Raw genomic sequence first — 25,287 nt, 5'->3', positions numbered from 1 at the left:
TAAAAAACAATGTCATCTAACCTACTAATATTGTTTTTGTTCACACATTAAGTGGTATTTAACAACTGAAAATGCAGTCTGGATGAACTTTGAAAACATATGCTAATTAAAGACAGCTATTTATCAAAGACCACATGTTCACGTTAGACACATGGCTAGTATAGACAAACGTACAGGCACAGAAGGCAGGCTAGTGATGGAAGGGGTTGGGCAAGCAGATAATGGGGAGAGGGACTACTATAGCATACAAGTGACTTTTTGCATTATGAAAATTGTCTAAAATTAGATGTTGGTGAAGGTTCCACAGTATTTTATAAACCATTAAATTATTTTATAAACTACTTCATTGTACAGTTTCACGTGGTGAAATTCACCCAGATGAGTTATATCTCAAGTTGTATCTCATCAAGGCTGATAAAATTATTTTCATAATATTTTTGATATATGAGGTTAAGTAAAATTAATTTCACCTGCTTAGTGTTACTTTTAATGTATCTGCTAGAAGCACAGGAATTATGTGCATGGGTCACATTGTGTTGGATTGGACCATGAAACTACACCCCCTCTAGGGAACATCCTAGCTCCAAAATTTGATTTTTTCATGAAACAGTGCCAGGTTTGGACTTCTGGTGACTCATCTGGTATCATGGCTAAAGGCCAATTTGAGGAAAGGCCATTTGTGTGTTATCATATATATATATATACACACACACATATACATAAACGTATATGTGCATGTGTAATTTGCATAAATAGTTCTTTAAAGAGAAATCTCGAAGGAGTCATAGTCATTTAAGGTGGCCTTAAGAGCCAGACTGTCACTCCTGCCCTTGTGAACCACCAGGGGTTACCTGTAACCATGAACAGGAATGTTTAAAAAATTTTGAGTCTGAGCCTAGAAAAGGGCTTTCCTAGGGCTCTTCCTCTTGGAAGGTTTATTTGGAGCCTACTGCTCAACAGTAGGCCAAGAGGAACAGGCAGTTGATTGAGGGTTGTCAAAGGACTCTGTGCCATGCATGCTTGGATTCCTGTGTCCTCCCTCTATGGTTCAGCAAGGGGCCAGAGGAGCACCTTTGTTTCCCCATAAGATAAGTGTCAAAATACAAATCTTGCCCCTTGCAAGAAGGACTGAAGATGAGCTTGTGAAGCATCTTTTGAGTCATCCCATGGAAATTATTTTTCCACTGCTTCTCCTGTGAGTTGCTCTTAGTGGGTGCTGTGGGTGAGATTCTGAAGTCTAACTTATATTGCGTTACAGAGACCTGACTCCTGCAAAATCTGTAACGTGTCAGTATCCTTGAAAACAAAACAAAAGATGCTATCAAACTCCCAGATGTGGTTTGTATTTTAGTGGTGAGGATGAGCCATTTCCTTTGCTCTTTCACCTGCTGCTTAGAGGCTGGTCAGAATTTGAGTCAAGAGCTCTTGTGCGAGCTCTGTGTTTCTCACCAAATACAGTCAGGTAGATCCCTTTTACAATATTGGTCCTGAATGGGTTTACCTCTCTTTGTACCAATGTTCATTGAAATGACTGGTGCCAGTATTCATATGCTCCCGGAAACGGACCCCTGGCTCTTGACCAGCTGAGTGCTTTCTGCTCTTCCCGTTTCAAAGTATTGGCAAAGGCCAGAGGAAAAGAAGGCTATTTGGAAAAGCCACTTTAAACATTTCTTTTTCCAGGAACAAGGCAAAAGCAAACTTCTTTGGGTCTTGGGTGTCTTTTTAAATGAAAATTAAATACACAAGGGAACAGTAATTGAAACAGTAATGCAAGGGAGATATGAATGACTTTTTTTCCTGGAGCTTTTCCATGAAGCACAAGTTTTTCAGAGATCTCCAGAGAAGAATAAGCAGGCATGGAGCTTGCACAGTGATAATCAAGCACAAAAAATAGCCTGTCTTCCAAACTAAATCAGAGTGGTTTGAAGGGCACATGTGATAGGTTTGAGGTCTTATCTAGGCCTTGCAATAATTCATCAGAGAAATGAGCCATTTTGCTAGAAGATTACCATGTTTATACTGGTACAGGGATAGGTCATGTTTCCCAATTTCCTTAAATCCAGGCAAGTTTCTAGTGATAGTGATAGCCTGAGGAGGATTTGGGAGTAGAGCTGCTCAGAAGTAATTGTCCTCTGAGCTGATTATTTTGTAGATCTCCCACAAGAGGACGTTGAGTTGATATGGCTGTGCTACTGAGGGGGCCATCCTAATTCCTGTGATGAGATTAGTCAGACTGACGTTCTGGAAGATGTGATGCACCTCCAGCTTGAGAGACTGAAGGACTCCAACATGGAGATGACTCTTCAGTAAGGCTCTGAAAATGGTTCTTAGGAATAGGCTGCATCTGCCTGTCTGAGGCTACCACTCCTCAGTGTGCCTGGCCACAGTGTTGATGACAGGCTACTCTTGAGACTACGAAGGCAGAGTCAACACAGTTATCAAAGCAGAGCACCACAGATGGAAGTGCCCCATCATGTTTTGGAGCCAGCTACAGAGGTTTGGACACACAGCGGTGACACAGGCATGGCTACATCTGGAAGGGTTTAATGGACACCTTGAACTTGACCATAGTTTTTGATATTACATTAATCTTATAGGATAAAACTGTCAGATACTTCAAGGGTTTGTTATCAATATTAATATGCCACTGAGGTCTTGCACCATTATTCCCTCAATATTTTGTATGAAAATATCCAGCCAGGATAAATGGGATTGCAAGACTGAAGAGTTTCTGCATGGCAAAGGACATAGATAGCAAGATAAATAGAAAACCCACAGAATGGAAGAAGATCATTACTAGATATGCATCAGACAAGGGCTTCATATCTCAAATATGCTTAGAGCTCCAAAAATTAACCCCCCCAGATAAATCCTCAATGAAACAACAACCCCATTATAAGTGGGGTAAAGTTTCAAAGAGATACTTCTCTGAAGAAGAATAAAGAATGACCAATGGAAATATGAAGAAATGTTTAATATCACTGGCCATAAAAGAAATGCAAATCAAAACAACAATGAGAGTCTACCTCACCCCACTTAGAATGGCCATTATCAAGAAAACTAATAATAACAGATACTGGTGGGGACGTGGCCAAAAGGGAACACTACTACACTGTTGGTGGGAATGTAAACTTGTTCAACTACTCTGGAAAGCAGTATGGAAGCTCCTCAAAAGACTAAACATAGAGCTTCCCTATAACCCAGCAAACCCTCTCCTGGGCTTTTACCCAAATGACCACAGACCAGCCTGTACTAAAGCCACCAGCACATCTATGTTCATTGCAGCATTACTTACCATAGATAAGATGTGGACTCAATCTAGATGTCCCTCGGTGGATGAATGGATCGATAAAATGTGGTATATATACATGATGCAATTCTATGCTTTCATCAGAAAGAATGACATTGCCTCATTCATAAGGAAATGGAAAAACTTGGGAAAAAACATTATATTAAATGAAATAAGCAAGACCCAGAGAAAACTAAGCTGCATAGTTTCCCTCATTTGTAATAACTAGAATATGTCTAAGATATTCTTAGGAGAGAGCCACATAGTTCAATAATTGTGCGTATGACACATCACCTTTAATCTGTACACCAACTTTACATATATACATTACCTTTACATATGACATCATTTTATATGAAAATGATGCTTATTGAAATGAACTCCAAAAAAATGGTAGCAAGAGATTTTGTTTTTATTGTACTGTTTGCAGTTGTTTTTTTCTTTCCCTTTTTCTTTTAGCTTAGTCCCTGATGTCACTGATTTCTATTTCTATACCCTTTGTACTGTATATAAGTTTATCTGATTTGGGGAAGGGAAGGGGAATCACAGAAAAGGAGGGACAAAAGTTGAACTAATTCAACAGATACTCACTAGACACCATGTTGGAAATGAACTTTACAACTTGGAGGGTGGAGAGGAGGGTTGGGAGGGGAAAAGTGGGAGAAAATATGGGAGGGGTAACACAGTTCAAAAAGAAATGTACTTATTATCTGACTTATATAACTGTAACCCCCTGTACATCACCTTTACAATAAAACTTAAATTTAAAAAGTAAAATAAATAAAAACAAAAAAAAATAATTCAGCCATATGGAAGTATTGAAAGAAACATCCAGTGAACAGTCTAATGTACAGTTGAGGTTCCCTATTAACATTTTGCTGTATTTATAGCTTTTTTTTCTTGCCATGGTAAAAATCTCTTAATGTGCCTATCATGTTTCTAAAAAAGAGTCAGTCTTATCCCTCACATTTCTCATTTGGGAAGTTGGTAGAGTTGAGTAAAGTCCAGATAGCATGAGTTTAAGGTACTAAAAGGCCAAGGAATGATGCACGGAGGGAGTTAGAAGGTGCAAGTGACAAGCTAGGTTTGTTCTTCCAAAGACCAAGAGGTCATCACCTTGCGTCTTCAAGCCTCAGTGCCACCTGCAGTCTAGTTCATTGCAGAGACTCGGCATATAGCTGATGGTCTTTGACAAGTTGCAAGGCCAGATTCTGGGCAAGTTATATCTGGTTCAGATGTGATGAAAATACCCGGCTCACATTGACGTAACAAGTGAGGTACTGTAAATAGAGCGGAGGCACCCCAACTATGCCTTGTGTGAGGTAGATAGAATCAGGATGACAAATGTTGAGTGTAAGTGCATATAGAACTTGGCACAGTACCCTGCATGTAGTCTCATAAGGGGCAGACATTACTGAAGGGGTGCCTATATTTTTAAATAATACAGACAGTACATTAGATAATAATTTCTAATGCTATTAGAAATCACAGTAATTGATTGAGATGTATTTTGCCCATAAGCTGCTTTATTAAATGTCAATTCATTTGTACAACTACTTAAAGATAATAAAAAGAAAAAAGTTCTTAAGTAAACATGTACTGAACACAAAGAACAAACATTATTTTTCCCTTTACAACCTGGGAATCTCCTGCATGGATTCTTGAGAAGAACTCCTATACTTGTCTCTGTGGAAGAGAATTGCCTGGCTTACTGGTTCCCATGAAAGATTAAAATTAGGAGACCACTGTCCTCCTTGTGGTCCTTCGGGGGAAAGCCTGTGGATTGCCATTGCTGAAAGTATTATTTGAAGCTTAGGATGGGGCTACTGGAGCTCTCCCCTCCAGAGTTAGGTAACCCCACTACCTCAGTTGCTTCCTGATTGTCATCAAGTAGTAGACAGCCTGTCATCAAGAGTACAGATCGGCTCAGGACTCATATGCAATGTGTTTCTCATTGGAAACTGGATTGGAGCGGCCTTGGAAGTTGGGGGTGGAAAGAAAAGACTTTCTACATGTCTTCCGATGCTCCCAGCCCCTGGTGAGGCTCAACACATGCTCAAGACAGCCTTGTAAATCAGATGACACTATTCACAGTGTGGTCCTGGCTTCATTGAACATCTTTGGGGTGAGCAATTCTCTTAGAGGGATGGGAATTTATTTCTGAGAACCTCTCATTGTCTTCTCTTGTTTCTTTCTACTTCTTTCCTCTTCTGCAGTGGTGTAGAGCTGACTGAGGGCTAGGTAGGAACAGATAGGGTGCTTGTGCCTTGATTTTCCCTGATGAGGATTCTGACCTGAGAGGGAGGATAGGGTATTTGTGATGAGCATTCACTGCCTTTATAGGATATCTTCCCAGCTAGGAAGGCTGATGCATGGCTCAGTTCTCACATGTTCAAGGGCCCTTTTGGAAGAAGTTCATGGGGTGGTGAAACCACATAAGCCAGAAAATTGCAGAGCAATCATTTGAACCAGAATATAGTGCTTCATGACAAAGGCTTATGTCTTTTCAACAAGAAGCTTAATGTGACACATCAGTCATGACACCTCTTGCTGTCAAAAATAGAAAACAATTCAAAGTGCTTGAGTTACTGGGAGATTTGTCTGTCACTGTTTGTGTCAGTAGTATATCAAGGCTGGGGTGATCAACAGATCAGTGTCATGTCAAGAACTCAGTTTCATTCTTTCCTTTCTCCTCTTTATGTAACTTTAATCTAAAGCCAGCTTCTACCATGTTGGTAACAATGGCCGAAGTGATTCCAGGCCTTTCTTCTTCACAGTTTTCTCTGAAGAGTGATGGGGCTTCCTTCCTAGACCTTGTTAGCAAACCTCCCTTCACATTTTACTGACCTGACTGGGGTCACTTACCACTCCTAAATCAATCTCTTTAGTCCAAGGAGATACTATATACTGATGCTTCCTGTTGTGTTAACATAATAATTGTCTCTCCTTGGAGTTGTCAGGCCAGGTCACCTCTTTTCCATAATATTCACCTCACACAGTGAGGATTGAGGATGAATGGAGGAGATCTTGAGAAAAGGACAATGTCTTTGATATCTACAACAGGGACACTTCCTATCTCCACCTTCTGTGTGGTGACACAGAAGATTAGTCCTTATACCACCCCTTCATCTTTCTTTTTTTTTTTTTTTGTTAGTTGTGGGGCTTGAACTCAGGGCTTGGATGCTGTCCCTGGGCTTTTTCACTCAAGGCTAGCACTCAATCATTAATTTGAAGATAAGAGTCTCATGGACTTTCCTGCCCAGGCTGGCTTTGGAGCTGCAATCCTTGGGTCTCAGCCTCCTGAGTAGCTAGGATTATAGGTATGAGCCACTGGTGCCTGGCCCTCCTCATCTGTCTGCCATTAAGAGATAGAGCATGCATAATTCCAGAGAGGCAGATGTGCCTCTTTATTCCCAGGATCCTTTGCTCTACCTCTCCTCTTTGCCATCCACCCATGTGTCTTCTTGTGGACCCTTCTCTCTTGTGCTCTGGTTGGTGACAACTGTGATGGACAAGGTATCTGAGCATTTGTAAGAGAGTGGCTCAGTGTGATTTTGGGAGAGATACTATAGGGTGGCGAGCAGGGAGCAGACAGATGTGCAAGAAACAAATTACGCAGCATGGGACCATGAGCTTCTGGCTAGGTGTATGGGGGAGATAGATGCCAAATACTGAGTGTTGAGTTCCATTTTCAGTAAGTGCTTTCAAAGGGATAGTTGTCGGAAGTCTGTTAGATAGCAGTGCTTGTCAGAGCTCTGAGAAACAAGTACTACCTGATTGCTCAAGCAAATCCCTAATAAACAGAAATACACTTGTAGGGCTTGATTAAGAATTAGCATGAGGAGGTAGCACTTACTGACTAAACTATGAGACATAAGTCTGATCATTGTCGAGGTAGCATGAGCTGGCAAGTACTTCCTGCTTGCACCAGCCTTTCCCATCCAGCTCAGTGGTGCCTTCTCACCCTTTCTCCCTTTCTTCTTGACGGCCTCAGACTCAGACTGAAATGGAGAGGGAATGGATCCTATCTTTCTTTCCATTCAGACTTGTGGTTCTCCTATTGCTGGCTTCAATTTCCAACTTGGAAAGGTACATGCATGAGCTGAAGAGTAGGAAAAAGTGAGAATGAAATGGCTTTGTGTTTACATGAAACCACTGGTGCTCCTATTCTCAGCCCTGTCCTCTTCTTTGTGAAACATAAAGCAGATATTTTCGATCTGGAGTCCTGTTTCATGGTGAGAAGAGAGAAAAAGGGGGTAAACATTAGAAAGTCTATGTGTCTGTGGCTCTGGACCAATCACATCTTCCCACTTGTTTTAAGAGATACCCCATTGAAGACAAGGCCAAAGCTACCTTCAGTAACTGACATCATTCAATTTGCCTCTAAGTATACCCTCAGCCTTCCTCAGGTTCCAGCCTCACCTGCAGTGGGCAGTTCTCTGAGAGTTCAGCTCTGCATGTATTCCCAACAGGTGGGAACTGGCTTGACCCACTTGAAGTACAGGCTGGAATTTGGTGGGTTTGTGCCCTTAGGACAAGCCTCAACTGGTAAGGCATAAGAGCATCAGCCTGTCTGGGCACCGGTGGCTCATGCCTGTAATCCTAGCTACTCAGAAAGCTGAGATCTGAGGATTGTGGTTCAAAGCCAGCCTGGGCAGGAAAATCAGTGAGACTCTTACAAGACTCCAATAAACCACTCAGAAAACTGGAAATGGCACAATTGCTCAAGTGGTAGAGTGCTAGCCTTGAGCTGAAGAGCTGAGGGACAGCATTCAGGCCCAGAGTTCAAGCCCCATGACTGGAGAAAAAAAAGCATCAGCCTTCCTCCTGTAGGTGGTTGATTTTGAGAGACATTTTGAATTCATCTCATTGCTTCCAGTGGGCTTGTGCCCTTGTTACTAGCAGCAACAGCCTCAATGATGCACCATTTGATCTTCGTGTTACCTTTCCCTGATTTGTTTTCTACTCTACCTCACTCCTCCCCATTAAAATAAACTCCTCCTCAAGTCTCTTGTCTCAAACACAACTTTTGGGAAATTCAAACGAGAATACCTCCCAGCATTGTAATCAGTGCACCTCAGCCTAAAGCATTACTCCACTGTCACAATGGCATCAGAAGCTGTTTGAATGGGCTGGCCTCTGACTGTGAGCTGGCCTAGTCTGGCTGGATATTTGAAGGCTGTGCATAGACTATATTATTCCACTATCAGTAACCCATCTTTACTCTTTGCAGCCATGACATGAGCCTTTTGTGCTCTCTAGCCATATTAATTTCCATGCAACTTCCCAGTGTTTTTAAAGCTGTATTACTTTCGTTTGTGGGAACTTTTTGATGGGAGTTGGGGGGGGGGCTTCATGGTGGGGTAAATGACATTTCTGAAGAGAAAAGAGAAAGCTATCTGGTTAGTGGTACACTGTAATGGACACAGAATAAAGGCAGGAAGATTTGGAGAACATTCTCTTTTGGATTTCACCAGACTTTACATAGGGTAGAATTTAAAAGTGGAAGCATGAATCAGCTAGGAGCCTTTCAGTTACTGTTGTACAAGAGACAGTCTAGTTTGGCTCTGGTGATAGAGGAAAGGCATTGCAGTGTGTAAATGTGATGATCAGTCTGGTGTCAGGTATCCAGGACTGAAATGTCATGTCATCAGGATCTTGGCTGCCTGTCTCTTGATCTGGCTCTGGTTACCTTTGTTTACTGCCTGTGTTTGAGTTTGGAGCCTGTGGACTCTCCTGTTTCCAGATCAAGGCTTACCGGGGAAAAGCAGATGAGTCTCTCTCCTCAGACCTGGTTTGTTTGGTTTGAATCACTTATGGCCACTTTTCAGAACCAATCATCATGGCCTGTGGGACGTAGGCCTTTCATTAGTGTGTTAGTCAATTTTGTAACAAAATATTGCATTTTGTTATTGTAACAAAATATCTGATATAATGAATTCATAAAAAAGAAAGACCTATTTTGGTTCATAGTTTTGGAAGTTTTAATCCATGATTGATTGGCTCGATTGCTGTGGTCCTGTGGTAAGGCAGCACATCATTGCTGGGAGCCTATGGTAAAGTAAAGCCACTTTCCTTACAGGGGGTAGGAATCAAAATGGAGTGAGGGAATAGAAAGAAAAGAGAGTGGAGAGACCAGAAGAAGGAGGAGGAGAAAAGGGGAAAACAGCAGGAATGGTAGAGTAGGGTAGGAGAGAAGAGAAGAGGGTGGGTCAGATAATCCTTTTCATGACAGCCTGACTTCCTCTCACTATGCCTCACCTCCTAAAGGCTGTACTACTTCCCAACAGTGCTAAGCTGGAGACTAAGCCTTAACACATGGTCCCTTGGGGACATGCAGGCTCTAAACTGCAGTAGTTGGCCAGGCCTTTGTTACAGGCTGCATTCATGGCCTGAGTGGATGGAGCTTCCTCTCAGAACAGATATACTGGAGTGGTGGAGGATTGCTTTGGAAAGGAAAAATCTGATGATTCAAATTAAGGGAGAAGAGATACTGAATAGGCACCAAATACTAATGTAACTAACATTTTCTCAGTAGAGATTTATTGAATCCTTCCTCTGTGGAAGTACTAAGAACTAGTTTTTTAAAAAGGAAAAAAAAATATGTCCATCTCAGTCAAGGAAGTCCATTAGACTCTTATCTCCAATTAACCACCAGAAAACCAGAAGTGGAGCTGTGCCTCAAAGTGGTAGAGCGCTCGCCTTTAACAAAAAAGCTCAGGGACAGCAACCAGGCTCTGAGTTCAAGCCTCATGACCAACAAACAAAGCAAATCAGAAACGGGGCAAACTACAGGGTCACAACTGTTCAAACACAAGTTTCTTAGTCTTTGCAATGTTCTTTCTCATGATTCCTGTTGTGTTTGTTGGTCCCAGCTATTCTTCCTTCTCTTCACCCTTTGGGATACATGGTGTCTTTAAAGGAAGGCATTCGGTTTAGAATTGGGGAGAAGAAATTGCTTTGCATTTTCACTTCCCTCTGCCTCACCCCTCCTGGTGTTTTTTTTACTGTCAGCATGAATTAAGAAAAGCTTAGAAGGAGGGAAAGTCTCAGTTCTTGCCTTCTTTTGTAATGAAGGGACAAGACAGCTGAGAGGAAACAGCAGACGATTTTATACTTGTACTCAGGAATAAATTGGACTGTTTATTCAAGCACAAATGATGGAAATGGCTGTGATTTTGAGGAGCCAAGCAATGTAGTGTGGTCAAATTCTATTCAATTGGAAGCAAAAGTGTGAATTTTAAAGAGAACTGAAGGAATGAATTTGGCAGGTCTGCAAGGGTCAAAAGTATTAGATGTGTGGAAAATACAGACACTGAGGATAGAGCAGCAGGGCATGGCGTGTGGCATATGGTATAGCTGGAGTGGAAGGAAAGTGTCAGAGGAAGCCAGGGTCTCCAGACTCTTTCAATACATGCATATTGATGCAGAAGTGATATGTAATAGCTATATACTTGTGATTTGTGCCTGTAATTCTAGGTACTTAGCATACTGAGAGTGAAAGGATTGTGTTTTGAGGTCAGCCAGGGCAGAAAAGTTTGTGAGACCCCTTCTCAACCCATATCTAGGCACAATGGTATAGACTTGTTATCACAATGTATATGGTAGTCTGAAGTTGAAAGGATCACCATACCATGGTGGCCCAGGCAGAACAGTCCATGGAAGACAAGTTGGACTCAGTGTTGCATGCCTGTGATCCCTGTGATGATGGGAATCCTAAAAGTAGGTAGATGGTGACTCAGCCATGTGCCTGGGTAGGAAGTGAGAACACAAATGTTTACAAACAAGACCACACTAAAGCTACCAGCACAACTATGTTTATTGAAGCATTATTTACCTTAGCTAAGATATGGAACCAACCCAGATGCCCCTCAGTAGATGAATGGATCAAAAAAATGTAGTATATATACACAATGGAATTCTATGCCTCCCTCAGAAAGAATGACATTGCCCCATTTGTTAGGAAATGGAAAGGCTTAGAAAAAAATTATATTAAGTGAAGTAAGCCAGGCCCAAAGAAACATAGGTCCCATGGTTTCCCTTATTTGCAATATCTAGTATATGTCTGAGTCAAGCAGAAAAGGTCAGATAAGGTGATGTTAGGAAAATGAACCCTACGATATGTATTTAAATGTTTTTTTTTTCTTTCATGCATTTGTTTCTAACTCATTTATAAGATTATTTCTTTGTTGCTTTGTATGTCCCTCTCCCACGTATAACCCCTGCTTTCACTATATTTGATGTCGGTATAATTTGTGGAGGGGAAGCGGAAAAACAAGTCGTTTAAATAAGGATAAGGTGGACCCGTTGCAGCAATGAGAAGTACAAGTTGTCATGTCGAAAATGAACTTTACAACTTTGGTGGGGAGAGGGGGAGGATTGAGTGAGGGGAGCAGGGGGAGGCTGGGAAGGGATGTGAAGGGTAAACAAAGGAGGAGGCTACAATGCTTGATAGGAAATGCACTCATTATCTTGCCCATGTAATTGTAACCCCTCTGTACAGTATGTTCATAATAAAAAAAATAAAAATTAAAAAAAAAACAACCTATGAGAGAGAGGGTTGGAGGTGTGGCTCTACTATTGAATTGGCCTAGAAAGCACGAAGCCCTTAGTCCAAACCCCACCACAATGTTATATGCTATTATTAATGCTATTTTGTATTTAATTTTTACGGATTGTAAACATGTTCATCTGAATTATGGGAGATAAGGGGAACAACAGAATGGTGAGACAAAGGACAAGGGAGAACCAGTGTAATAGTGATACTCACAGGACTATAAGTTGGAAATGATCTGTACAACTTTGGGGGGGTATTAGAGGAGAAAGAAAGTAGGAGAAAAATGAGGGAGGGGGTAACAAGTTTGACAAGAAATATACTTACTACCTTACTTATGTAACTTAATCCCTCTGTATATCACCTTGACAATTAAAACAAAAGACCCACATTTTCTAGCTTCAGGACTCAACAAACTCAGACCCAGCTAAGACTTCATATATGATGAAACATTAAGTTAAGGAGAAAAATAAAGATAAAACAAGCCATTTAAGAATAATATTCTTTTTTGAGCAAAATATTTTGATTGTATCTAAGTCTTATGAATATTATTGCTTATGAATATCCAAGATGGTCTATTGAGCATGACATGATTGAATATACATTATTTTTGGAAATATTACTTCCATACCAGGAGCAAAATAAACTTGAAGTACTGTTTATTTTAATTTGAGGTTCAGTTTATTTGAATATTGATGTTTAATGGCTGCCCTTTCTGAAACAGATAATTTCAACAAGATACACAGATCTAGTGCTAGAAAAGTATCATTGGCTGTTGCAACTAAATCAAAATATTTTAATTTCATTCATCAGTTATGCAAAGACTTCTCATCTTTTCTGGTTTCAGGAGGTTACTCTTGCCACTTTTTACAAGGTGTTGAATTTGCATATTTTTGATAAATGGATTCAGATTCCTTGATTTGGAGTATATTAATCAGATTATGTAATTCACCTTCCAGGTTTAAGGTGAGACATACAAGTGTTTTATTTATTTGCATTTAATTAATTTTTGGTGCCGTTCTTGGGGCTTGAACTTGAGCCAGGGGCACTGTTGCTGAGATCAAGGCTACCACTCTACCATAGTTCCACTTCTGGCTTTTTGGTGGTTTATTGGAGATAAGAGTCTCACAGACTTTCCTGCCTGGGCTGGTTTGAGTAGCAATCCTCAGATCTCAGTCTTCTGAGTAGCTAGGATTACAAGCATAAGCCACCAGTGCCTGGCTCATGTAACTGTTTTTAGAGTCTACTGATTTTTATCATTGTGGGAGGAGTAACAAAATTCCCTAGTATTTGTTTTCAAAATGCTCCTGTCATAGAACAAATTCCCATAGTAAAGCAATTTCTCACTGGTTGTTAAAATGTCATCTGGAAGAACACACGGGGAGGGGAGAGTGTGGGTGTATGTGTGTGTTCTTTAAAAATAACCACAAAGTGTATTCTTACCTGGTGGCTGTGTGTCTTCTCAGAAACAGCTATCATATTTATAGTAGTTCTCTTTTTATAAGACAAGGTCAAAATTAAAAAAATACTTTGCTATCAGTGTATATCTATATGGTTAAAAAAATTCAAGTTCATGTTCCCATCTCATTTCAAAATATTGTAAAGGGATTGTAAATAATATTAGCAAATCCATTTAATTAAACCCACGCAAATACCCTATACTACAAAGCAAGAGAGCTAGGAAGGGGCACCATGTTTGTTCTGTACTTTTCCTTTAGATTGTTTGCTGAATGCAATAGTTGCTTTTCTATTATGTGATTGAGAGCACACGGTGACCCATGGACTCAATGTAGGTGGCTCTGTAATCCATATTTCAAGTAGTAAATATGTGCTTTCCTTATTCCTAGAGCTTTGTAAATACAGATATTTTACAGGTATAACATAGATACAATATAGATATTTTCTTCCAAAAAATAAAACTGTGTCTCTTATTCCCCTTGGAGTACACAGCTTTGGAGGACAAACTCCACCAACCTTCATCAGGTGACTCTACTCTCAACTTAAACATACATTTAAAATCCAGGCTAAAGAAGTGAGTTTAGCCGGGCGCCAGTGGCTCACGCCTATAATCCTAGCCAGGAGGCTGAGATCTTAGTATCACAGTTCAAAGCCAGTGGGGCAGGAACATCTGTGAGATTCTTATTTCCTATTAACCACCAGAAAACTGATAGTGGTGCTGTGGCTCAAGTGGTAGAGTGCCATCCTTGAGCTGAAGAGTTCAGGGACAGAGCCAGGGCCAGAGTTCAAGACCCACAGCTGACAAAAAAATAAAATAAATGAGATTGTTCATGCCTTTATTTCAGATGTAGTAATTGAGATGAATAGATTCAATTTCTTCAATGCCCAAAGCTAGTGAAAGATTGAGGGCTAGAATTCCAAGTCACCCAAATGCCCATGATTGTGAATTTGTATTACCATAAGCAGTTAACTTTTCAAGGGGATCTTGTGTGGTTTCTTGGACAACTTGTATTGTTGTTGTTGTTGTTTGCTTTAAATTCTCATTAGGTATATGTTTCTTTGCCACAGAACAAGATGGCCATATCTCTCTGGTCTCAGAGAGCTGAGGACTAGTTTTTAATATAGAGGAGCCTTTCCATTCTCTTCTGCAGTCAGCATGATCAGCTGTTGTTTTTCTGAGGCAAAGAAGGAAACAAAAAGAGAACAGAAATGGGACAAACCTGCCTTCTTTGTCTCTTGGAATGTTTGCTTACCTGTGTCCAAAGGTATTTTCCTTTGTCTCCACTTGTCCCTTCAATATGATTATGGGATTGGAGTTCTGTCTTGGTTCTTGACCTTGGAATGGGGACATTCTATATGGAGATAATGTCAACCCTAGTGTAGTCATTAGCCTCATGTGAATATTTAAATTTTAAGTGCACATTTAGTTAAAATCAAACACAGTAAAAAATCAGTTTCTATTTGGTCAGCCATATGTGAAATAAGAGCCATAGGTAGCTGGTGGTTACCATACTGGACAGTGAGGGTAGAGGAATTATTTGTAATCACAGATCTAGACTGATCACAGTGGCGTATTTCAGGAGATGAGTAGAGTTTCAACAGTATAAGTAGTCACTTGCCTCTTTTTCCAGTGTCTTCTTAGGCTAGGTGATGGGTTAGATGGTCAGGTTCAGAGAGTATGAATAGCATTTTAACTGGAAGCCTCTATCCAAAAGGTGATTTCCATTTCACATCCAGGGATTCCTGTCACCTTCATTGAGTTGTAGGTGCACCTGTGGCCATAGTCTGCCCTTTCCTCTCCATTTTCCTATCCTAGCTAATCCAATCAACTGTAAAGGCTGTCTTTGTTAAAGACTTGGCTGCTAGCCCTTGGCTGTGTGTTGAGGATACTGGGAGAGGGTAGATACTTCTGCCACCTGAGAAGCCTGAGGAAGTGCCTTTCACTTCCTCTCAACAGGTATAGTCATCATCGTATTATGAGATTGTAGTGTTTGCTTCTCAGTCCTGTGTAATTGTTAAGACCCGGCAGGCTCCTATTTCTGTCTGGGGCTAACTATAAGTTTGCAGAGTTAGCACATGAGGAGAATGTCCTCCACACTTTCACCCCTGTCTCCTTCCAGCTGGAAACGTTGCTGATCAGAGCACCATCCTCTTCACTTCTATTCCTCCCATTTTGCTTCTAAAGGCACATGTGCTGTTTGAGTTGCTCAATCAGGCCCATTCTATTGAAGGTCTCTGGGGAGTGCTTGGAGCTAGTGCAGAATTCAAATTCACTGACTGGACACTTGCAGTTTCCTTGCTGAAATGCCCTCAGGGCCTAGGAGCAACACCTCTGACCCAGTCTTCCCGTCTTCCCAGGGATCTCCTGTGGGTTTTTTAAAGATGCAGTCTCCAAAGTGAAGTGACCCACTTCAGGTAGATAGGTGACTAGGGTTGGTCACACCCTCCTCCTCTATACACTTCAAGGGAAAGGGAGGCCACTCTCGGAGGGACGTGGGTCCTAAACTGAGTTCAACCTCAATGCATGTTTTCACTGGGAGTGAAGATACTGGGAATAAGTTTACATCAAATACAAATAGTGCTGCTGTGAATTGTGGTAGCTGGATTGGAGACATACTGACTAGTCCATTGGTTTCTTGGTCCCGCTGGCCACCAGTCATAGTGCTTAAGTGGCTAGAAGAATCCATGGCTTCTTTTCAGTCCAGAGAACTCTTCTCCCAGAATCTCTGAATTGCCTCTTTCTGGAAGTTTGGTGGCATAGTTAGCTTCTTTCTTTGGTGGGTTTGGTCAGCTTGTTTGGTGAGGTGCAAACTTTCCACAATTTCCCCAGTATGTGCTCCTTCCAAGGACTACAAACAAATGCAGTGGGAGACTCTTGTTTAAAATATCCATGGAGGAAAATCCACATGTGTAAAGCTAAGACAACACCACATGAGTGCACGGCACACACTCATGCACACACTCATGTACACACACACACACACACACACACACACACACACACACACACACACACGGTAAAAATCACCCAGTGCACCCTCCTGAGATTTGAGGGGTGGAGTCTGGAAGCGGGTCATTTGTAGAGTGTTGCTGCTCACTGGAGTCGGCAGAAGGCAGTCCAGTCTGCTGACTGCTGGCTTATGCAAACGCCACCTCCAACCCTGAGGTGAAGACCCAGGGCCAGAGTGGAGGCAGCTGTGTAAACTACAGGGTGGGGTATTTATAGTCTTGGTGAAGAGGACTGAGCCAGCCTAGAAAATCACTGCTTGATGCCATGGGCTCAGTTTCTTCTGGGAGCTTTCTGGACCTTCTTTCTTAAGTGGTGCATTAGGCATTCCATGACTTAGTTCCTGCATGTGCAAATGAGGCACTCTGTTTCTCTGCATGTTTGGGAATGGTGGTTCTTTGTCTGCTGGTTTGATAGAAGTAGGGCAGCATTCAGTTCCTGGGTTAGTATTCTTTTCAAAGGGAGCCCATGGGTTCTGGAAGGCCCCATCCCCAGGTTTCTGGATCTCTGACACAAGGTGAAAAAACCCATCTCTGTACTTTGTAGTCTGAGTGAAGATGAGTTCCAGCTTGGATTCTTGAACCATCCACAGCAGCAGAGAAAAGAGAGGTGTTCATTGTGAGAGGATGTGGTGAGATAGCACAGGAAGGATACTTGGTACATAGGTGAGAGGCATAAAGGATGCTGTCACCAAGGATTCTTCCCACACACCTCTATCTGCTGCCTCCCTAGGTATCTGAAAGAGTTAATCCCTGCAGCAGAGAGACTTCTGGGCCTGGGGCCAGTGTTTGCAAAGGATTGGAAGCCCTGTAGGACAGATTGAACCCAAGAGACCCTTTGTTAGTCTTGGGGTAAAGGCTGTGAGCTGGATCTGTTTGTTGTGGAGGGGGCACTCAAGAAGATCTATTCCTGGTATCAGGAATCCTTGGACTCTTATGCTCCAGCCATTAGAAGGAGGATGGAGAAAGGACAGAGACAGAGTGAAAGATGAGAGTGTATAAGGGAGTGAGATGAGCAGGGAGAGGGAGAGAAAGGGAGAGATGGGGGAGAGTTGAGGGGGGGAGGAGACTGAGAGGGAGAGCAGGCAAGCAAGCTAGAGCATGAGAGGGTGAGCACACAGCATTGTAATGGAAACTTGGCACCCAGCCTCCACTTTCTTTCCTTCCTCAGTGCATGCAGCCTGAGTCTCAGATTGAGAACAGGGCTTCCTTTCCTGCCAGCACACCCCCACACCATCTCCATGGTCCTGTCTTTCTCATGCCTTCTTCTCAGAGTCCACAGTAATACAGGCTGTATGTACTGGTGACATGTGACATAGGAGCCTACTGCCTTCCCTCTTTGCTCTGCAGCCCTTTCCCCTCCCCCTGACTAATTAGGCCAACATGCAACTTCCAGGGCCTGGCAGATGAAGAGCCAAGAATGCAGTGGACCAGGGCCAAGTGTTTTTGTTGACATTGCTCAAATGTAGCTTTGCGGAGCAGGCTCCTCACTGTAACAGAACAGTCTAAGGAGCTGGGGAGGTGAGTGAACAGAGAAGGGTGAAAACAGAAAATATGGATATGGATATGGAAAGGTTTCCACATCCAAGTTGCCTTTCTACCCTCCAAGGCTTCCTTACTATCCCTCTTCTCCAAATGCAGGAATATAACTTTCCAGGTCATGGCTGACCACACTGAACACAACACCAACAAGTGGAGTTTTAGAACTGTCTTGTTCTTTTGTTTGTGAGGCTTTCTAAGGACTCATGTCTCACTGGTATTTCTAATAGTTTCTGCAGCCATAGGTCCAGTGACAGAGTCTTTAACTATAACCCATCATAAGGTGCCGACTGTTTAATCCATCTAGCTATTGTCTATCCAGTGCAGCCATGGCACATTTCATTGTATCTAGGGATCTACTACACATTTGGCTTTTGAAGTTAATAGACTTGGGTTCAGATTCCTGTTCTACTTTGTTCACTACGATCTTGGGTAAGTGGTTTAATTTTTGTATGCTTCCCTTTCCTTATTTGCAAAATATAGCACTAATACTGCCACATGGAATTATTAGGAAGATGAAACATAATAATGAATGGGAAACTCTTTGCTTGTAACAAACATTATTAATACATAGAAGCCATGAAAACTATTAAAGGTTGTTTTTGTGGATATGGATTGGCTCTGATGTTCAGAAAACCATGTTTAGTCTGACTTACACTAAAGGTAAGTTGACCCAGGAACGTATTGCCTCTTCTTAACTCACTGGGAGTCTTATGAGGACAAATGAATTGGAGAATAGTACTGTCAGACTTGGTTCTCACTAGGAAGGAAATGAATGCAATTCAATATTTTCATTATTTTTTTCCTTCTCAAACTCTGGTCTCTGCATTATTATATCAGTGGTCAGTGGTTGAGTCTATTTTTGTTGAGATAAAAGTTTGTAGGTTTTGGAACCCAGAGGTGCTGCCTTAATAGTCTCTAATTCCTGAAGATATTGAATCATTATGTAAAAAAATTCCCTAATTTTATGCTACAATAGCTGGCTTTACTTTTACATCTCTTAATTGGTATCAGCTTTTCTCTTAGAATTACAGAACCATGGAAACTTGGCATAAAAAGGAGCTTTGAAAGTAACTTTAAGGGATACTCTTGCCTCTGCAGATCTTTGGGGTCTTCCCGAATTTTGGGATTTCAGGTCAACAGAGTACTTTTCTCTGACTTGGACTATGAAGACAGTAGAATGCCATATCTGTCAATCACAGTGTGACTCTGTCTTTAGGTACTAAGTACTCTGGCAGATGCCAGGGTTCCTTGTCCAAATCTGCTGTTCTGCCCTCTCCAGTACTTACTGACATGATAAAATATCTAGAACCTGCATTTCATTGTCCAAGGTCATTGGATTGGGTGCATTATCTTACTTTGAATTTACATGTGTTGAGTTCCAAGAGCTGGATTATTTGAGATCAGCCTTCATTAGTGGCAAATGAGGAAGGTAGCATTTGGGCTTTAATCAGGTGCCCATAAACTTCGTGATTTCCAGAAACTTCAGAAGTCTCACTTTACACTTCCATAAAGTAGGAATGGTGATTTATTGAGCACTTACTCTTAACTAGCAGTGATTGGATGTTTGAGAGATAGCGTTGATGTTTCCCCTTTGTTTCCTGGGTGCTGTTATGAGGATTAAATTTTTAAAATGCAAATGAAATATCTTGGAAACTATGAATCACTATAGAAATTGAGAACGGGTTATGATGACCCATTGAACATTTCAGAATATGATATCAGGTGCCTGGGTATGCCCCATGGTCTTGTATGAAGGCCATGGGGCCCACAAGTTAGGCCTGTGCCTTGTACTTAGATCTATCTACTGACCATAGCGATTACAGACATTTAAGATGTAGTCATGGTCTCATATCACTGCTTTCTTTAGTGGAAAGATGCCGTGACTGTCTCCATCTTCTAATGATGTCACGTTTCAACGGTCATATTTTTGCTTTTTTCCTGACAGATTTATCCATGGTAGGGAAGACTGTTAACTATTCTGTTTTTTAAAATTCTTTCTTGCCTTCCTTCCCTGCAGCATGCTTTCTTGCTTTTTACCCTTTTCCCATGTTCCTTTGTTAGAGCATTTTATTCCACTTTCTCTCTGAAGAATGCTGGATTCCCTAGGATTTCTTCTTTTACTTTTCAATAGTTGTCCCTGTTCAGAAATTTTGATGGATAGAGTTTATGTCCTTCCATGAAACATACAGAGATCATACCCACACATATTTTCCATGCCCTTCTTTGTTTTCTTTATGTTCTCTTGGCGTTAGCTCCTTCCTGGAAGTGTTTTAATCCACAGGCAACATGCATCTTTTTCAAAATGTCCTAAACAGAATGGGCCATTTGCTCCTCTCATGTACTCTTTGGTCTCTGTTCTTCCACTTGGCTATTTGGCCTCACAATCACGTTGGCCAGAGCAGAGACTTGAGTGCTCCTTTATACTCACCTCCAAACATTACTTCTGTGGTGTGCATTGTCTTTAACTCTTGTCTTGAAAACTTTCTCTCAGACCTTCACTGGCCTATGCTTTGGGGATGGTGAAATGGTATCTTAGCTTAGGTTACCCCTAAGAGGTAGATCATGAGCATGTGTTAAATGGTAGTTGATATATTTGGGAGATTGTTATAGTAAGTACACATTGGTAGGCTGAAACCAGATCGTGCTGTCTTAATGGAGTTGACTTAACTCTTTCTAAGATCTATTCACAATAATGTCATGCCAGTTGTTTGAAATTGGCCTTGATAGGAGTATTAATACCATGGAAATCAGTCATTGACTGAGTATAAATCTGGAATATTTTTCCCCTTAAGATATTCTAGTTGTTAAATATTTCTAAACATGTCATTGGATGCAGGAGTTTGAGATAGAGAAGAGACAGCCATTAATCAAAAACACTTTATCAGAAGAGTTGTACTGTATACCCCAAGAGCTTGATTCTATTGGGGAAAACTTGAATCCTGTTAGAATGCATACCTCAAGGTTATTCTGCCCCTGCAGTCAATTTTTTCTACATTTACTCATACCTGTCATTGGCTAAGAGCTGCCTGGGTTGGAACTAGGGGGAGTCAGCAGCCAGAGGAAGTCATCAGGTGGGTAGAGGTAGCATAGCTTGAGGATCTGGGAAGAGCTAACACAATGATGGCTGGTTAAGGAACTGGACACCTAGCATGGCTCAAAGCTGAAACTCAACTGTTAGTGATGTATGGTTATTGTCTTTTTCTCCTCAGAGCTTGATCTCATGGACCTTATTGGGGAAGATAGAAAGTGGATGGTGGGTAGGAAGCTAATGCAGGTGAATGACAGTCTGACTTCTGAAGATGCAGGACTCCGGAGCAACAAGAACTGCACTGAGCCAGGTAATGGTCATAGATGTGTGTCAAGCAGTGGCAGCCATCTTCTTTGATTATGGTTGAAGAAGGGTTGGGTACTATGTTCATCTATTTGAGTTCAAATCCAGAAACATTTTATGGATATTTAGGGCAGATACTGAAGAAATTCAAATATGAAAGTACAAGAGAATTATTGAGAATCTCTCCCTACCTCCCTCCCTGCCTGCTTGCCTCCCTGGCTTACTCCCTCCTTTCCTCCCTGCCTTTCCTCCCTTCCTTTCTCTCCTTTCCTCCTTCCCTTCCTTTTCTCTTTCCCTTCCTTCCCTTTCTTTCTTCTTCGTAGTAGGATTGAGGAAAAAGGTAAGTTGTATCCTGTCCTATACTGATAACCAAATGTGGAGGCAGGTGCTAACAAGTGGGAAACTGTGTCTTGAAAGTAGAATGAGTGAGGATATGCTGTTCTTTTCTTTGATCCCTGAGATCCTCTCTGTTTTTTTTTTTTCTAGCTAACTTTTGTACTTAAGAGAATTTGGGTCAGATCCTTACCCATAGTGTTGGTCTTCTTCAAAGAAGTATACATTTATTTGTTATTATATTTGATATGTATTGTGCTTATTCTTAGATTTATGCAATATTTTACCTCTGATATTTTTGAACTGAAAAAGAAAATAAATTAAAAAGGGATCAAAGGGAACTGGGGATTATTGAGTCCCAGCTCACTAATCCTTAGGGAAATGACCTCAACGAATGGATGAAGTTCCTAATACCAGGGGTTGACACACTTAGTCTGAAAAAAAAACCTAAAGAATAAATGTTATAGGTATTGCTGGCCATATAGACAATGTCTATAATATGGTCTTTTAATTTTTTAACAATGTTTAAAAAAATTAAGCTATTCTTAGCTTGTAAGCTGTCTGAAAACCATCTGTGGGATAGATTATGTTTATGGCTGTATTTTATCCTAACTTGGACATTAGAGCTCTGGTGCCTTCCTTCATTACCTGATGTATACTTGGATTTCATTTGTGCCCTTCCTTAGGGCCAAGAGCTCAATAACATGCCAGTCCTACACCCAAAATCATTTTAGAGCATTCAGGAATGACACTAAACAATCATCACTATATTTCCAAAGATCATAGGTCTTTGAAAAGATAAAGTATTTCAGCACGTTGTCTTAAAGCTGGAAAGAATCAATCCCCCATACTGTCTCACAAAACCCTATATAGTTTTCAAGGTAGAGAATTCAAAGATTACTGTGGTCATTATTGAATGTTCACAAAGAACATTTTTGAAGATTAGTGAAACACAACACAGCTATAAAGAAATAAAAATGGCCATGAATGCTTTGAGTATCCCGATTGAGTGGATAGTGTGATGTGTGTTCTGTGAAACCAAGGACTGGCTGAAACCAACTTCTGTGAATAGGACCCTGTTGGATGCTTTAGCCAAATGCTTTCTTAACATCATTACTTAGCTGATAAGCTAACTGGGGACTGGGACATTACAAAAATAGAAATACAGTATAAATACAGAATAAAGTCAGACATGATAAGATGATTAACTTTCTTTTGGACTTGGCCATGTGCAGGTTCAGTGGGGATGGAGGCTTCTGATACCTGTTGTTGGGGTCATGTTTTGACGTGTGAGTGGATAGTCTCTCTGTGAGTGACATACTCACTGTTTCATGGATTGCTTTTCTAAGAGTGATGGGGGATAGAATTCAAGTGCACTGAAAGCCATTTTAAGAGAACTAATTCATCTAAGGTACAACACCAGCAATTACTGGAGTTGATAAGGAGAATACAGGGAGAGAAAGGAGAAGAATGACTTCAGGAGAGAAATGGGAGGCAGTAAAACAGAACTCATGGACCTCATAGGCCATATGCATGTTGCATAGGGCAGGTTCAAAGAGAATATGGAACCATGAGAGAGATTTTTGACTTCATCTGTAGACTAAAGGGACTGGGCTATGTTTGTGAGAACTTTGACTCTCTATGGAGATTGCAAATCTGAAACAAGAAAAGTCTTAACTCATATCTTAATGTGTCAGACTGCGGCCTTCATGAACCCTGATTTGACCTCCTAGACTGTGGAGAATGATTACTTTAGGCTTGAAATGTCTGTAGTTTCACCCTTCAGTGATGATTTAAATTTTATGAATGAAAATAATAAAATAAAATAGAAAACCTAGATGCTTAGTTGCCCATATCTGGAGCCCAGTATTCCTGTATACGTAGTGTCTATTGTAACTGTACAACATAGGACCTAGATCATTTCTGGTCTAGGATTTCTAGTTATCACTGGACACAGACGTCCTTCTCAGCTCAGTCACATATATCTCAAGAATGTGGAGTGTCTGTATATATCCAAGAACCCCATCTCCAATGCTGGGCTTGGAGTCATTCTCTCCTGGGTTTGCATCACAGTTTAGAAGCAGTGTGTTTGGGGCAACTGTAGTCAGATTCTCTAAGCCTGTCTGCTTCTTTGTGAAACTGTGATGAGTGCTTTTCTCTCTCACTGCTGCTTGAGAATTGGTAATAAAGTAATACAAGTAAAATAAAGCTGTGTTCCATGTTGGGTAGCTCTCTAGTAGGGGTTTACTTAGGAACTTCCCACTGTCTGCTGACCCATTACAGGTGGGTCACAGTGCAAGATTCCTGAGCCACATTCTCTAGCTTGTGTTGTAGGTGGGTATGGCCGGCCAGTCTAGTTCCTTGAATAGCCTACATCCAGAGTTGGCTTAAGTTTGAGCAGCCAGCCATCTAGACAGGTTCAAATACTATCTTCTCACACAAACAAGTTTTAAAGATCTTGCACATGGCATTGCACACTAGCTTCTGTTGACCATCTGTGTCTATCAATAATGTAATCAAAACAGGCTACAGAGTCACTTGCCACCTCTGCTGCCTCAGAACGTTAGTGCTTTTCCCAGTACCATATTGGTACCATATTAGTTTGAGCAGGTATTAAATTGAGAACCAAAGGACTTTTAAAACCCTTAGTACTGCCATTTTAATAGCACAGTAGAGCCTTTGTCAATGAGCGTATGTTCCAGGACCACCAGTGGATATCTGAAACCATGAATAGTGTACACACACACACACACACACACACACATACACAGAGGCATATATATATATATACACACATATATGTCTGTACGTATATGTCTATACATACACACCTATGATATAGTTTATGAATTAAACAGTTTAACAATAACTAATAAATAGAACTGTTATAATATTCTGTAATAACTAATGTAAAACATAAATTATTCATTTCTGTAATTTCCCATTTAATATTTTTGGATCATGGTTGATTGCAGGTAACTAAAACTGAGGAATGTGAAACTCTGGGTCAGGGGGCACTATGGCACTATGGTCTTTTCCCTCTCATTTATTGTTATGTGGGAGGACTGAGCTGGAACAAGGCAAAGGTTCATTCGCCAGTGTTGCCTAGTTTTCCTTAGGAGGACTTGAATGCAGTGAACCTTGTTTCTACTGACTGAATAGAGTTGTGTCTGCTCTCAAAAAATCTTAATATGGAAGCTAGGAAGGGAGCCTCTGGTGTTTTCTGGGCTCTACCCCTTCCTATGTTTGATGTATGCACTTGGCAGAGATGATGGATCAGAGTTCCCTCTGTGTTTGGAGGGGTGATTGTTTATGCAGAAACTTGATCATTCATGGGGGAGAAGGGACATGCCAGCGCAAGCTGTGGCTATATGATTAATAGTGTCAAGGTCACAGGCAGAGAGTAATATAATTCCTGTTGTGAGGTACACACAGTTGCCACTTGAGATGCCATGATCTTTTCTGATGGGTGTTCACAGAATCTCTGGCTTTGAATTCCACCAGAGGAAGGCTGTCAATTCAGGAATTAGAGATGGAATCACTTCTGTTCTGATTGGATTTCCTGTTGGGGACACAGAGTTGGTTTGCTACTCAGACATCTATTTCCTCAACTATGAAATATATCTTCCATTACTTTACCCCTTCCATTGCACAGATCTGAAAATTACAAGAGTCTGACAAAAAAACCCTTCCACTCTAAGGTTTACTCTTGGCATCCCTTAATAAGTGCTTTGCATGCCATAACTTAGTGCATCTTTTATCTGCTCCCCCACC

General features: G+C 41.1%; 1 protein-coding gene across 1 annotated transcript in view; it reads left to right on the top strand.

Annotated features, from left to right (window-relative positions):
* The first annotated feature begins 21,064 nt into the window (after positions 1–21,064).
* Positions 21,065–25,287, top strand: part of Slc24a3 (solute carrier family 24 (sodium/potassium/calcium exchanger), member 3) — a 411,501-nt gene continuing 407,278 nt past the window's right edge. The window contains exon 1 of the mRNA XM_013027028.1: positions 21,065–21,187. Coding sequence (XP_012882482.1) covers positions 21,070–21,187 — 118 coding nt within the window. The 5' untranslated portion in view covers positions 21,065–21,069. The remainder of the gene's footprint in view (positions 21,188–25,287) is intronic.

The sequence above is a fragment of the Dipodomys ordii genome, unplaced genomic scaffold (genome assembly GCF_000151885.1).
Source record: "Dipodomys ordii isolate 6190 unplaced genomic scaffold, Dord_2.0 Scaffold99, whole genome shotgun sequence".
NCBI lineage: Eukaryota > Metazoa > Chordata > Mammalia > Rodentia > Heteromyidae > Dipodomys > Dipodomys ordii.
Note: the sequence above shows the minus strand (reverse complement) of the source record. Positions and strands in the feature narration are given on the sequence as shown.